A 14,731-nucleotide genomic window follows, 5' to 3' on the forward strand; every position below is an offset into this window, starting at 1 on the left:
GGCTAACTTTGACTTGTCACAGCACTTTCATATATTGTTGCCTAAATTGTTTCTATTGTTCTCCTCATTTGGAAGTCGCTTTGGATAAAAGCATCTGCTAAATCATTAAATGTAAATGTAATGTATATATCTGTTCACAGATCTGCAAAAGTGCTAGTAAAGGGACTGATGAAGGATGTGTAGCACCATGATTTATTTTAACTGCAATAATGTTACAGTTAATCCAGTGTTATGTCACCTAGTTCACAATCCAAATAGATGGAAATTTGCTCAGTTCTTAAAAGAATTAGAAAAAAAAGTTTTTAAATAGGTGGTGCTTGAATGTTCAGCTCATTTGGCCTGGTTTAAATCACAATAATAAAAAGAGCAAACTTTACTGAATCATATGCTTCAGTCCTCCTCCAAATCTATGGTTTTGTTTCTTCATCTCTCTCTTTCTCACTGGAGTATTTCGAGTGTGTGGGTGACGGTGGCTGTTCAGCCTGTCTGAAGTTTGGCTGTTGTGTTTTGGCCGGAGCTGCTAGACTTAAAGTGCAGATTTCTAAAGAGATTACGGTGAACGTGAGAGACTTGTCATTTCTTGTGAGAAAATGGTTTTATCCTGCTCAAATCTGAGTAGGAGCTTTCACCTGCATCAGAAAGGAAGATGCCCCTATGATGACCTGGATATGTCACGCTGCAGAGGTGCCAGGGGCATTAGTGATGTGAACAGAGGGGCATTGTACATATAGTCCAGCACAGCTCATCATTTGCATAGTTACTTCAGCTCCTATAGCTCTGATGTTGATTGGATGCTGTCATAGGTTGTTGAATACTATCATGCTGTTTATGCACTGTTTTATGTGTCATTGACAATAAAAAGTAAAAAAAAAGTTTTTTTAAAAAATCTTTTCAAAACTGATTTAAGGCATTTTATTTTAACAATGTATTTAAGTCGTCAACTTTATGTAGCGCTTTTTACAATACAGATTGTTTCAAAGCAGCTTTACAGCGATAACAGGAAAATAATGTTGTAATAATATTGTTAAATATAAAATTAATTGTCCCCAACTAAGCAAGCCATAAACCAATGGCGACAAAGGCGACAGTGGCAAGGAACCAAAACTCCATCAGGTGACAGAATGGAGAAATCAGTGAGGATCAGTGCCGATGGCTGTCGTGTCGATGAGGCCTTCACAGGGGAGAGTCTAGATGACACAATCTCTGCTGAAACTTCAGGAATGCATTGTGGTTGTGTCCAGGCGCAAGTCCACCATCTGATCTGGACACGGCCCGGGTCCGGCTGATTACAGTTAACCTCGGAATAAACAGAAAGACTAAAATTAGCGTAGATGCCATTCTTTTTATGATGTAGCGAGTACATCAGGTGTTATAGGAAGTGTTCCCGGTTCCGGCTGACCTAATTTATGCAGCCTCATAATCATTTAACTGATTTGAATAATAGGACTGTATAGTGTTCTATGTGTATGCCAGGTTGAATAGATGTGTTTTTAATCTAGATTTAAACTGACAGAAGTGTGTCTGCTTCCCGGACAATGTTAGGATGACTGTTCCAAAGTTTAGGTGCTAAATAGGAAAAAGATATACCGCCAGCAGTCGATTTTGATATTCTAGGTATTATCAACTGGCTGGAATTTTGAAATCGCAATAGACGTGAAGGACTATAATGCATTAGGAGCTCGCTCAAGTACTGGGGAGCTAAACCATTTAGTGCTTTGTAAGTAAGCAGCATATATATTTTAAGATTTTATGATGTTTAATAGGGAGCCAATGCAGTTTTGACAGAACCAGGCTAATACTCATATAATACTCAACCAGGCTAATACTCAACCAGGTCATACTTCCTGGTTCTAGTAAGAACTCTAGCTGCTGCATTTTGGACCAGCTGTAGTTTGTTTATTAAGCATGCAGGGCAAACAGCCATAATAGCTTTACAATAATCTAGCCTTGATGTCATGAATGCATGAACTAATTGTTCTGCATTTGTCATTGAGAGCATATGACCTAATGTATATATATTTTTAAGATGGAAAATGCGGTTTTACAGATAGTAGACACGTGACTTTCAAATCAGAGATTGGTATCAAAGAGCACATGTTGACATGTTGACACTTGACAGAGCAGCCATCAAGTGTTAGACAGAATTCTAGGTCATTATATGAAGAAGTTTTTTGTCCAATAAATAGGATCTCTGTTTTTTTCAGAATTAAGTAGTAGGTAATTACTAATCATCCAGTTTTTTTAATATCAGCTATGCATTCCGTTAATTTTATGAATAGGTAAGTTTCGTCAGGGCGTGAAGAAGATATATAGAGCTGAGAATCGTCAGTATAACAGTGAAAACTAATACCATGCTTCCAAATGATATCTCCTAAGGGTAACATGTCAAAGTGAACAGCAGCGGTCCTAGTACTGACCCTTGTTGTACTCCATACTGAACTTGTGATCGATAAGACATCTCTCTGTTACTACTACAAACTGATAACTGTTTGATAAGTATGATTTAAACCATGCTAATGCAATTCCACTAATGCCAACATAATTTTTGAGTCTATTTAAAAGAATGTTGTGGTCAATAGTATTAAATGAAGCAGTAAGATCGAGTAGCACTAATAGAGAGATACAACCACGATCAGATGATAAGAGCAAATAATATGTGACTCTGATGAGATCTGTCTCAGTACTATGGTACGGTCTAAATCCTGACTGAAAATCCTTGCGGATACCATTTCTTTCTAGAAACTATAGCAATGAATGAATCAAATTTTTCCTCAAGGAGACTACAATGTAGACGGTTGCATAGTTATAATTTTCTCCCTGATATTATCAGTCTTGTAAGTAAAGAAGTGCATTAAATCATTAGTGCTGAGCTGCTTGGAAACGTCTGGGATTGAAGCTTTATTTTTAGTTAATTTAGCCACTGTTTCAGTGTACCTAGTAGCCACTGTTTCAAATACCTAGGGTTTTGTTTATTTCCTTGCCTCTCTGTACGCAATCGTGCTGTCTTTCCATGAAATGCGAAAAAACTCTAGTTTTTTCTTCCAGTTACGCTCCATTTTTCTGGCTGCTCTCTTAAGGGCCTGAGTGTGCTCGTTGTACCACGGCGTTGGACTATTTTCTTTTATCTTCTTTAAACGCAAAGGAGCAACTGTGTCTAAAGTGCTGGAAAAGAGACAGTCAAAAGTTTCTGTCGCAATATCGAGTTCTTCTAAGCTATCTGGGATGCTGAGGAGATGAAACTGATCAGAAATATTATTAATAAAGCAATCTTTAGTGGCAGAAGTGATGGGTCTAACATATTTGTAACACGGAGTCGACTTTGCAGCTTTAGCTAAATAAAGTTTACACGAGACTAGATAACGATCTAAGATTGTCATCACTGCTGTAGAATTTCCACGGCATCAACATTGATTCCATGCGATAATATTAGATCTAGAGTATGATTACGACAATGAGTAGGTCCTGACATGTTATCTAACTCCAATAGAGTTCAGAATGTCTTTAAATGTCAATCCCAATGCATTTTTTCGTTATCTACATGTATATTAAAATCACCAACAATTAGGACTTTATATGCAGCCAGTACTAACTCTGATAGAAAATCAGCAAATTCTTTGATAAAGTCTGTGTGGTCCCCTGGTGGCCTGTATACAGTAGCCAGCACAAATCTCAAACGTGATTTATAATTTACAGAAGATAATGTACCATTAAGCACCAACATTTTAAAAGAATTATATTTAAAACTATAAATTACAGCAACACCTCCGCCTTTCAGACGAGGCTCATGTTTATTACAGTAATCTTGGGGGGTGGATTTAAAGTAATGTAATTGTCTGGTTTTAGCCAGGTTTCTGTCAAACACGCACATCTAGATTATAATCTGTAATAATATCATTAACAATAAGTGCTTTTGAAGTAAGGGATCGAATATACAGCAAGCCGAGCTTTATCATTTGTTCATCTGTATTATATCTGTTTTTATTTGTTGAACATCAGTTAAATTTTTACCCTTAAATGGGTTTAGGAGTTTTTTGTATGTCTTAATTCGGGGAACAGACACATGCTCTATGATGATATCTAGGTGAAAGAGTCTCTATGTGATGGGATTTATCTGACCTCAGTGATGTGAAACAGCTAGCAGATGGTCGGTTTAGCCAGTCTGTCTGGTCCCTGACCTGGGCCCCAATTCATGTTTGAGCTCTAAGACTATGTGTCATATTACTAGAGAGAAGAGCGACACCATCCTAGGAGGGGATGAATACCATCTCTTTTCAACAGGTCAGGTCTGCCCCAAAAACTTTTCCAATTGTCTACGAACCCTATATTATTCTGCGGACACAACTTGGATAGCCAGCCATTGAGTGAGGACAGTTTACTAAGTATATCATCACTCCGGCGAACAGGACGAACAGAACAGAACAGGACCAGAGCAAATTACAGTGCCTGACATTGTACTTGCGAGTTTACACACCTCTTTAACATTAATTTTAGTGATCTCCGACTGGCGAAGTCGAACATCATTAGTGCCGACGTGAATAATAATCTTAGAGAATTTACGATTAGCTTTAGCCAGTACTTTTAAATTGGCTATAATGTCAGGCGCTCTGGCTCCCGGCAAACAAGTGACTATGGTGGCTGGTGTCTCTATTTTCACGTTCTGTGTAATAGAATCGCCAATAACTAGGGCACATTCAACAGGATTCTCAGTGGGTGTTTCACTGAGTGGGGAGAACCTGTTTAATGCTTTTATCGGAACGGGAGAGCGGTGTTTTGTCCCGCGACTACAGCGTCTCATGGTCACCCAGTTGCCCTGGTGCACGGGCTCTACAGGCGGAACCGAACAATGTAAAGAGTTCACTAAGCTAGTAGCATCCAAAGCAGTATCTAAAGCCCTTGCACTCTTACTATCCTCAATTAAAGCTTGGATGCGTGTCTCTAGTTCTGAAATCTTCTCCGTCAGCCTGACTGGCTCCCTGCATTTATCAGATGTAAATCCTATATTGTTGACAGAGAAGGCTATACTATACATGTGACATGAAGTGCAAGTGACAATAACAGGATAAGACATTACTCATCGTGTTTGTTGACTGATCCTATACTTACCACAGTAATTTGATGGATTTGTAAAAGGCGCGAGAGAAAAATAAATAAAGACGACAGGCACGGATGGCGTGAAATTTTCAGTTTGTAAATAAGTGTTTAAATGATTTTTTTGACTGTTTTTATGTCAGGCAGAACAACCAAATAGTTATGTGTATATACTGTAGTAGGGCTGCACGATATTGGGAAAAAATTAGATTGCGATATTTTATTTTTCTGCGATATATATTGCGATATGAAAACAATTTTACCCAATGACTTAAATAGCTTTCTTTGGAAAGAATGAATCATCTGAATGACTGGGGTGATTTTGTAAAGGAGTAAATCTGCATAGATTCTATTAACTAATGTAGTTAACTAGAGTTTAATAAATGGAACCTTATTGTAAAGTGTTTCCGATTTGTTATATCTCGTGAGTTCAGTGTTGGACAGATAAGTTGTTTTAACCATTCATTAAAGTGAATCGGTTCAAATGAATCATTAGTTCGCGAATTGGAGGTGTCATTAACGGACCACGGCACACGTTGTGTGATTATCCCGGCAGTTAGGACATCGCCCAAGATTGGTCTCAACACAGAAAACATTTCATCACTGGATAGATTTTTTTTGTTTTGTTTATTGAAAGTGTGGTTTATCTGAATGTGTGGAACGCTTTTCAGAGAATATTTTTTTTAGCACAATTCACAACCAGCGGTAGTTCAGGAAAAAAATATATCCGAATGCTTCACCTGAAACTTCGGTCTTCCGACCTTTTACCATTGTGTATTCTCAAAGATATTCAGTCAACTCAATTCATTAATATGCGCGAGGGAGGGTGAGAGAGCAAGACAGTTTGAAAACGGTGAGAGTGCGCGCGCGACCGGGGCTCTCTCTCTCTGCTCGTTCTCTCAGTTTTGCGCAGCAGTCAGTCATCTATCACTCACCGGTCAAATAAGGCTTTGGCGGGACAAAAATACGCTTTGGCGGTCGCCAAAAATTGTTCAATGGAGGAAGGGCATTCTGACTTTATTTTGAATTCTCGTGTTCGTTCAAGCTCAGAAATAAGAGAAAGACCACTGATCTGCCCGGCTCACAGAAAACAACGCGCAAGTTCCAGTCTTCTTACGCTTGATGTTTAAACTGACAGGACTTAAAAACACATGCAAATGATAAAGTTTCACTATATGATGGTTAAACTTTGCAATTAATCCGGAGCTGCTGGCCCGTACAGATCATGAATCACGGATCAACTACTGTACGACTTAGGCCTACATCGCAACATCCTGCGATGTGACTATCGTGGATGCGCACATCGCGATATCGATGCTAAAACGACACATCGTGCAGCCCTAAGTAGTTGTACCACCTGACATGGAAAGCAATATACCCAAACCCATACTTGAAATCAGCAGCCATTTTTAATAGTATTTGAGAGAGATCTTCAAATCTTTTCACTCTTCCACAAGGATCAGTTGAGGTCCTCTGGATGATGCAATATCATGTTTCCTGCTATTACCTTGTCCATTCATAATAAAAGAGCCATGTTTGCAGTTGTGCCACCCTGACATTTGAGAATATACAAATTGCTTGACTAATGTTTTTCAATTGTCTCAACAGCTTTAAAACAACTGATATTTATAAAAATGATATTTACTGATATTTAAAAGAATATTCTTTTAAATATGAAAGAATTCAAACCTAAAATTATGCCACAATTTTTTTTTTTTTTTTAGGGTTAAGACACCATTTTAAATAGTATTTCTGTTAATTTGTTCGGACGGCTGCACCCCCTGACATTTCGGGGGTTTAAGATAACAAAACATAAAATAATATGTATTATTTAAATGTTCTAAAAATGAATTCAAACTAAATAGTTTTTGTAGAATAAAGTGATACATATCTTGAATTTATCCGATTATTTTAAAAGGAAACAATGCACTTGGACACACAAATATGCACTTCATGTTATTGACCCTTATACAGTACTGTATTTGAAAATATACCTACAATGTGGTAGGTAGTTATAAGCATTCCACACTGCACACCCACATTATATAGAATTTTAAAAGGCAGTCACTGAATTAAACATTTATTTCAATCTATTTTTTACAGTCTATGATTTCTACATATATATTCCTATATATAATTTAATATAAAGTATAAATGATCATTTTTATATATTTTTTAATTATAAAAAAAAAGATATTAGATCAAATGAAGAGCTCTTTTCCAAAACGCGATAAACACCATTTAAAAAAAAAATAGTTTGTAATGTCATTTTGCTGTGTACTGAACCTATTCACTGCTCCATCAACGTTTCATGCCAAATCACTATATTTCCTTGTTTAAAATGTACTGCAAGATGCATTTTCTTTCCAAACTGCGATAAGCGCCAAACCTATTTTTAGCCTTTAAACGCATAAATCCTCTCCACTAATCAGAATTCGGTGAGCGTTCTACGCAAACCAGCACGGCGGCACTCTGAACAGAGGTTTGTTTGTTCATTCATTCCTCAAAATGAGTGCTAATTTTCTAGTAGACTAGTAGTAGTTCATTTAAGCCATTAGTTTAATCACATATTTATATTGATTTAATTACTTAAATATATATGGGAGAGAAACCATAATGAGCGTTTTTAATTGCCTATTCCGCATCTCAACGCACGCATAATGCTTGCCACAAAGAACCGACAAAAGTAATGATTATGCATGAAACATTTGAATTGTTTATTTTTGAATTTAACTAGTGTTTTCTGTCAGTGTCAGCTGCAAAGATAAAGTTGACGATGCTGATTCGCCATCTTCGCAGTAGTGAACGCGCATATAAATGCACATTTCGAATTAGCCTACATACGCAGAGAGTAGACAATTTCTTTTCGTTTTTTATCGTTTTGTTTAAAAGTAGACATTTCAAGCTCTTTATGTGTGTGTCTGTGTGTGTGCATGTGGTGGAGGGGTGCCCATCGATACTTTTGAATATCGTTATCATTATTGAATATTTTTAATAATTCGTTTTTTTTTTTCATGCATATGTAGTGGACAAATTGGTCCTACTTGTAACAGGTTTGACACTACTAAAAACGACTCTGAATGTATTACTAAATAACTTGTTGAATAGCTATTGATATCATTACTATTTTCAGGTTCTGCACTAAATGACTATTAGTCTAAATGTGTTACTAAATTTAATTTATATTTATTTATAGTATGAGCCCCTGATTATATGTTGCATGTTCTCGTTTTTCTTTTTCTTTTTAAAGACAAACCATACATTTTTGGAAAAAATTGATGGATTTATAGTGTTTTGAAAAAAAATAACTTTTAATTTATCATAAACAATATTGTTGTTTGATTTAATAATCATTGTTCAACATGTTCAGACTGAGCCAATAAAAAACATTGTAACAGGATAAATTGAATATTCACAAAATGTGTGGGTCTAGGTAAAAAATATAATTTTCCTGAAAACTATTGAAATGGATTTATAGCGTTTGGGAAAAGAACTCCTCAAATAATAAAGTCAAAAATAGATTTTTATTTCACTTGAAGTAAAAATTTAATTGGAACCTCAACCTGCTGTAAATGCTTAGGCCAAAATTATTTCCATGCTGCTTTATACTTGTTTGGTGCTGGTCTAACTGGAAGACCAATACAGCTATGCTGTGTTTAACACCATAAAAATATATATATATTGCTGATCAATCTAGTCAAATAATCAAACAGGCTATTTTTGTTTATCATACATATTTGTTGTTGCAATTGAAAAGATAATACATACATGCTTGTGCTTTATGTGCTTTTGACAACTTGAGAGAATGAACATGAATGACATTTCCAAAACTGTAAAATAACCAATGCTCACTGGCTTTTACAGTGAATCATTGCAGTTTATGGGGAGGGAATTGCAGACATCTTAAATGCTGACATCATAAGTGATTAAAATAATAAATAAAATTATTAGCAAATATCATGTGTGAGTTAAATGGCAGGTATTTTAATTCAGACAGAAATGCATGCACACTGTGTGCGGCGCAACGAAAATAGAAACTGCTGTGATGTGTGGCAATAGACGCAGAGCGGTATTTTAAATGCCCATAACACACACACACACACACACACACACACACACACACACACACACACACACACACACACACACACACACACACACACACACACACACACACACACACACACACACACACACACACACACACACACACACACACTGTGTGTTTCAACTGTGGAGAGTACACAAATTGGGAATCAATTGAAACACTAAGAATTATGTAATAATAATAACAACAGCAATAAACAAGCACTCATGGTGTGCAAGTACCACTTTTTGTTAAATGGTGGTGGTTAGACCTTGTGCAGCCATATGCAGTGTTATATTGGGATGCGATTGTCATGGGTGCATGTGTGTGTGCGGGTTCAGGTTGGGTCTTGGAGCATAACGTGAAATCAAACAGGATCCCTGTCATTGCAGATACTGTAAATGTCTGTCAGTGCCATGTGCTCTGATTCTCACCGTTTATCTCATCTGCCTGTCTCTCTCTCCTTCCTTCTTTCAGTCTGCTGCTTTGTGGTGCACAAGCGTTGCCATGAATTCGTCACCTTCTCCTGCCCCGGAGCAGATAAGGGTCCTGCATCAGATGTGAGTACAAAAATTTCTTCTTTCCCCCCTTCTTCTTCCTCTTCCGTCTCTCCTCTCTCTTTGTCTCTCCTCTTCAATCTGTGTCTGTCTATCTCTCAATCCCACATGAGAGAACAGAGAAAGGAGGTGGGCAAAAGTTGTCGTTCTCTGGCAAATCTAATCAGATGTCCTGTCACAGAGGAAGTGTGCGAGACAGCTGCAGTGACGATAACACTCTCCATTTCAGATTTCCTCCTGGAGTCGTCGTCTTCGCTCACTTTGTCTCGGGCCCCTGAGTTATACAGCCATTTAAATCAACAAATTACCCGGTCTATAGTGACAGCTACAGGAAGCACGTCCACACAGGGGACCAGAGCTCTTTTTTGTTAGTGTGGATGAGAGATGCCAGCTCAATCACATCATTACGATTGCTACACACACAGGAACAGAAGGGAGAATGAATGGCGCTGTGCAGTTACAGAAAATGGCTTTGCTCTTTGAATCGGTGTAATTATGAAAAATACATTTCTGCTTCGCTCTCTGCCACCTTTTTATTCTCTGTCTAAACCAGAGTTGTTGTTGTTTTTTTTAATTTTTTTATCAGAAATGCACACACACACAAAAATCTAAATTGTGAACAAAAAGCTCACTGCGAAACCATAGCAAGCAATAATGTTTACTGCAGCATATTGAACTATATATTTCCCTTTAATTTTCTCTTTAGTCGTTTAAAAAAAAAATCCACTTAAACCATGAACGCGACCATTCCGCTCAGAGATGGTTCACATGTTTGTTTTGAAGTAAAAAATTATTTGAAAATCTGCAAAAAACAATTGTAGCTATAGTATGTACTGCATTTGATGGGGATCTAACTTCTTGACAAGTAAAAACTGCATTTTTTTAAGTATACACGTGTAGAATACAATCCATACATGCATTAACCATCATTGGCATTATCATGTAAATTATGGTGCCAGGTGTGACACTATTCTCTGACATTTACTCATACAATGACATTTTTGTGCATTCAGATTAGGATTCAGCCTTTATTGGTGAAATGTTGAACGGTCCGCCTTGAGATTAGATGCCGTATTCTTTTACCGACTCAGAATTGCACTGCGAACTCTTGTGCTGTGAGCGTGAAAGTCCCAGTGATGTGCATCAGACAGCCCTCTCAGTGCCCTTGTCTCTGTCAGACGTACCTTCAGCTCTCAGAGGAGCACCCTACACATCCCGGGTTGGCTCCGTTGCCTAGAATACCGTCATATTTACACAGTACACCCAGCAGGGCCAGGCGAAATGACGTGGTTGGCAGACACTCCACAAAGGGATTCAGAGTGATCTAAAATGGAGAATGTTGGTGGGATTTCGCTAACACATTTCCACACCTCAATCCACATTAGTGATCTGGCTCTTTCCACCACTTCTTTTTGAAGCCTCGCCATTCATCTCATTCATGCAGATGAAACGCGCCCTTTCATCCTCCTCCAGAGCCGCGGCTATGAGGTTCATGCTTAATTCTGTTTTCACGTTTGTTCTCCACCGGTCTAGAAGTTCTGCCAAAACCGCGTGCGCTCTGGACGTTCGTGTGCCAGTAAACTAGGCATGATATATATTTGATGAAGCCTCGGCCTTGTGACATTGTCATTAGTTTTTTCTTGTGTAAATTTGCTAGCTAGTCTCAGAAGAGCCACTAAAGGGGATTATAGGTATAAATATAGTCAATGTCAAAGACAGCCAAGCAAGGCGGACTCAAAGATGTTTTCGAAAGGGGCTCGTTTTAGGCTTCAATTATAGAAGTGGGCTAATTAGACATAGGACCAAGGGATTTCTGTACCGGTAGTCTCATTAAACTCTCATTCACGTTATAAGAGTTCTGTATCGTATTGAAACCCAACTCTGAATGTAGTTGTGCAATAAAAAAACCAGACCGTTGGTTTCGACTGCACAGACTTCAGGTGGGTTCATGGACATGTGAGCGTCTACTTGTTTTTGCTCGCTTTTCTTATTACAAATTCTGTGTTTTGTATTAAAAGGGGTTTGTCAGACATGACAAGGACTGTTGGCTCTGATTAGTAAGGGTTTTATAAATCAGAAGTGTCTTTCGCACATTCAATCATGGGTGTTTAACGCCCACTGGTTTCTTGGAAAACCTAAAATATCTAATTTTATATTCTCATGTTGGATCAGTTCACTTTCTTAATAAATCATTTAAATTTGTGATATATCAGCACTGCTGTCGGCAGACTCTTATGCACATAAGCCATTGTAAGGCCCTGTTTACAACTGTTAAGATGCATTTGGTCGATCAGATCACAAGTAGACGAGGTAAACACATTGTTTTAATTCATCTCTTTTGTCCACTTTCAACCGATTCTGTCCTGATTTCTTCGAGGGGAGGGTCTATGGGCGGGTAAATATGTTTTTTTTTTAGATCTTTCGATGTATTGTACGAAAGAAGCTTGTGCGATTTTTACTTGTGAACGCAACCGGAGACGACGGAAAAACATACTTTCGTTTCTGATCTGATGGGGTGTGGTTGTTCGAATGCATTTGCCCACTTAAGCAACTACACTACGAAAACGATCTGGTCGAATGCATTTTCGACTACCTCGTCTGAAAGTGGTAGAAACTGGACAAGCACAAAACGTTTATAGACTTCGTTTACACCTGTATTTTGCGTCGTCCTCTTGTGATCGAATTGATGAAAACGCTTCTTAATTCCAGGTGTAAACAGGGCCTGAGATGGAGATAAAAAGTTTCCCAGTTTATCCTCTCAGCCCCTGTGATCGTCACCTCTTAAAAATGCTACAGACAGAGACCACTGGAATAATTGGCTACAGCAGACAAGCCAGTTGTTCCAATGCTGTCATCAGCTTGTTACCTGTATTGCTACCTTTCTAGCATGAGAAACAGAGGAGATATTTCTCCTAGAAGAAAAAAAATAGGCGCCAAATTGTTTTTTTTAAGTGCCACATACAAATAAACATTAAAAAAAATGTAAACTCTTAATTTCAGTCTTCCTGTCATGTTTTTACGTCTGCCCTCTTGCAGCATCAGCATTATCATCCAGCTTTTGGATGTTTTGGGAACTAAGGTTTACAAAGTGGGAACTGAACATCATTTCCAACTTGATTACCATATACAGTCACAAAGAACTGTACTTTACACAGAATCTGAGGTAGTGTCAGACTATAATTATCATCCCTTTGCCACTGAGTGTAGTTTGGCCTCCTTCACGTTGTCATATGTCTTACACATATCCAGTCCATTTTTTCCTTAATTAGTAATATCTGAGAGGTAAATTTGGTGAAAGGCAGCTCTTCACATGCAATCATATATATATACTATATATACAATAACTTTGCTGATTTCCAACCCACTTTGTATTGCTCCAATGTCGGTATGAAATGTGAATGAATAATGTTTACTCTTTCTCCGTGTTACCTGGACAGGGAAATTCATAATTATTTTTCAGCAAAAGTCTGCCGGAAGACACATTTTGACTTTTGACAGCTCCAGTGCTTACGTGAAAACTACAGATTATACTTCCATATGTTTGTATCCCTGCTCACGGACAATCAGATCGACAGAGGGTTATTAACAGAACAGTTATTGTAAGGTAATTGTATTATCAGTGAAAATTGTATCGTACTTTGTCTACTTTTTAAACGGCATAAAAATGTTACACAGCTGGTTGGTAAATGGTAAAAGCAGCGTTCTTACCTGTACTTGCCACGTTTTGCTTCAGGGGTTTGTGCGGAACTGACAGAATTGCAGTTTCTTTCACTTTTCCCCTCTGTTTGGCCTAAAACACTGTGTTCGTGTTCATCTATTTTAAAATGTTGACTACAAACACTGAGGTTTTTCAGATTTTCCATTGCGGTCTTATACATTTATGATTTTTAGCCACTTTCTACAACCCATCCTACATCCTTCACTAGAAACAAAAGTAACTCACTCCCTCTAAACGTTTACTCTTTGAATTCTTGCACCCGGAAACAATAGAAGTCGACATCATTATGACTAAATGTTTGCTAAGAAGTATTTTCTACTAAAGCAAGGCAGTATTTGATTCTGGTAAGTGTACTGTATCCATAGCATAGCAGACTGGTGGGAGTGGCCTTAGACGGCAACATGCTCAGTGCATTATGGGAGTTGAAGTTTTCCTATTTGGCAAAAGGGAAGACAACAGCCTTTTATCTCTGTTTTCCCTAGTCAGGTAGGACAGATTTATAAAAAACAAATTTCACCTTTCTACTGTGTAGACAGCCAAGTTTTATTGAAAGTACTCCTTCAAGAAACAATATTTAATGAATATTTAATATAGTGCATATATTTAACCAAATGCTTTTATCATAGGTACTTTTGTCTTACTGACGAACAAGTTTAGGTATTGAATGACTTATCTGTGGTAAATGTAATGTTATGTGACAGTGTTTACCTGGTGACATCTTTCTGTGGTTGAAACGCTGACTGAGCGATTACATGAGTTATTTCAGTAAATTGTGCTGTATCTTTCATAATTTCTTCTGATGTTCATTCATGTTCATTTGGTGCTATAACTAGTAGTAAAGATGAAGAGATGGTTGGTTCACAGACTGCTTGAACTGAGTCAATACAGTGATTAGTCACGGCATGTTAAAGAGCCACAAAACCACATTTATTGATTGTATAAACTGACAGAATTTGAAAGCTGAGACTTTGTTTATTACAAGTAACGTTTTAAAAGAAACAAAAACCAAAGGTTATTGCGATTATTGAGCTTCTCTGTGATTTTAGTCCCATCCAAATGTGCCATCTCAGTAATCATTATGGACAATGTCAGTAAAGATTACAATGACCTTTACCTTCTGTAAAAAAAAATCCGTAAAAATTACGTCAGGTAATGCTAATCCCATCTGAATACGAATGTCTCATTTTATTATGTCAACAACACAGCAAAAGATGTGATAGGTTACTCTTCACAGAACATGCAAGTAAAAAGGCATTACTTGCACATTTTTAAAGTACATTT

At 37.6% G+C, this 14,731-nt stretch overlaps 1 protein-coding gene and 1 pseudogene across 6 annotated transcripts in view; one reads left to right on the forward strand and one right to left on the reverse strand.

Moving 5' to 3' along the window:
• The window catches only part of prkcbb (protein kinase C, beta b), a 137,169-nt gene that overhangs the window by 35,259 nt on the left and 87,179 nt on the right, over nt 1-14,731 (forward strand). For 5 of the 6 annotated variants that reach the window (XM_077213015.1, XM_077213014.1, XM_077213013.1 and 2 more), the window contains one exon: nt 9,653-9,735. The exons of the other annotated variant lie outside the window; for it this stretch is intronic. Coding sequence is in view for 4 of the 5 variants with exons in the window: in XM_077213014.1 (XP_077069129.1) it covers nt 9,653-9,735 (83 nt within the window). In the remaining variant the exon portion in view is untranslated. The remainder of the gene's footprint in view (nt 1-9,652; nt 9,736-14,731) is intronic. 6 annotated transcript variants of the gene reach the window in all.
• Nucleotides 4,188-4,942, reverse strand: LOC143722234 (uncharacterized; annotated as a pseudogene).

This window comes from Siphateles boraxobius, unplaced genomic scaffold (genome assembly GCF_051911475.1).
Source record: "Siphateles boraxobius isolate OS27281-9 unplaced genomic scaffold, OSU_SipBor_1 66, whole genome shotgun sequence".
NCBI lineage: Eukaryota > Metazoa > Chordata > Actinopteri > Cypriniformes > Leuciscidae > Siphateles > Siphateles boraxobius.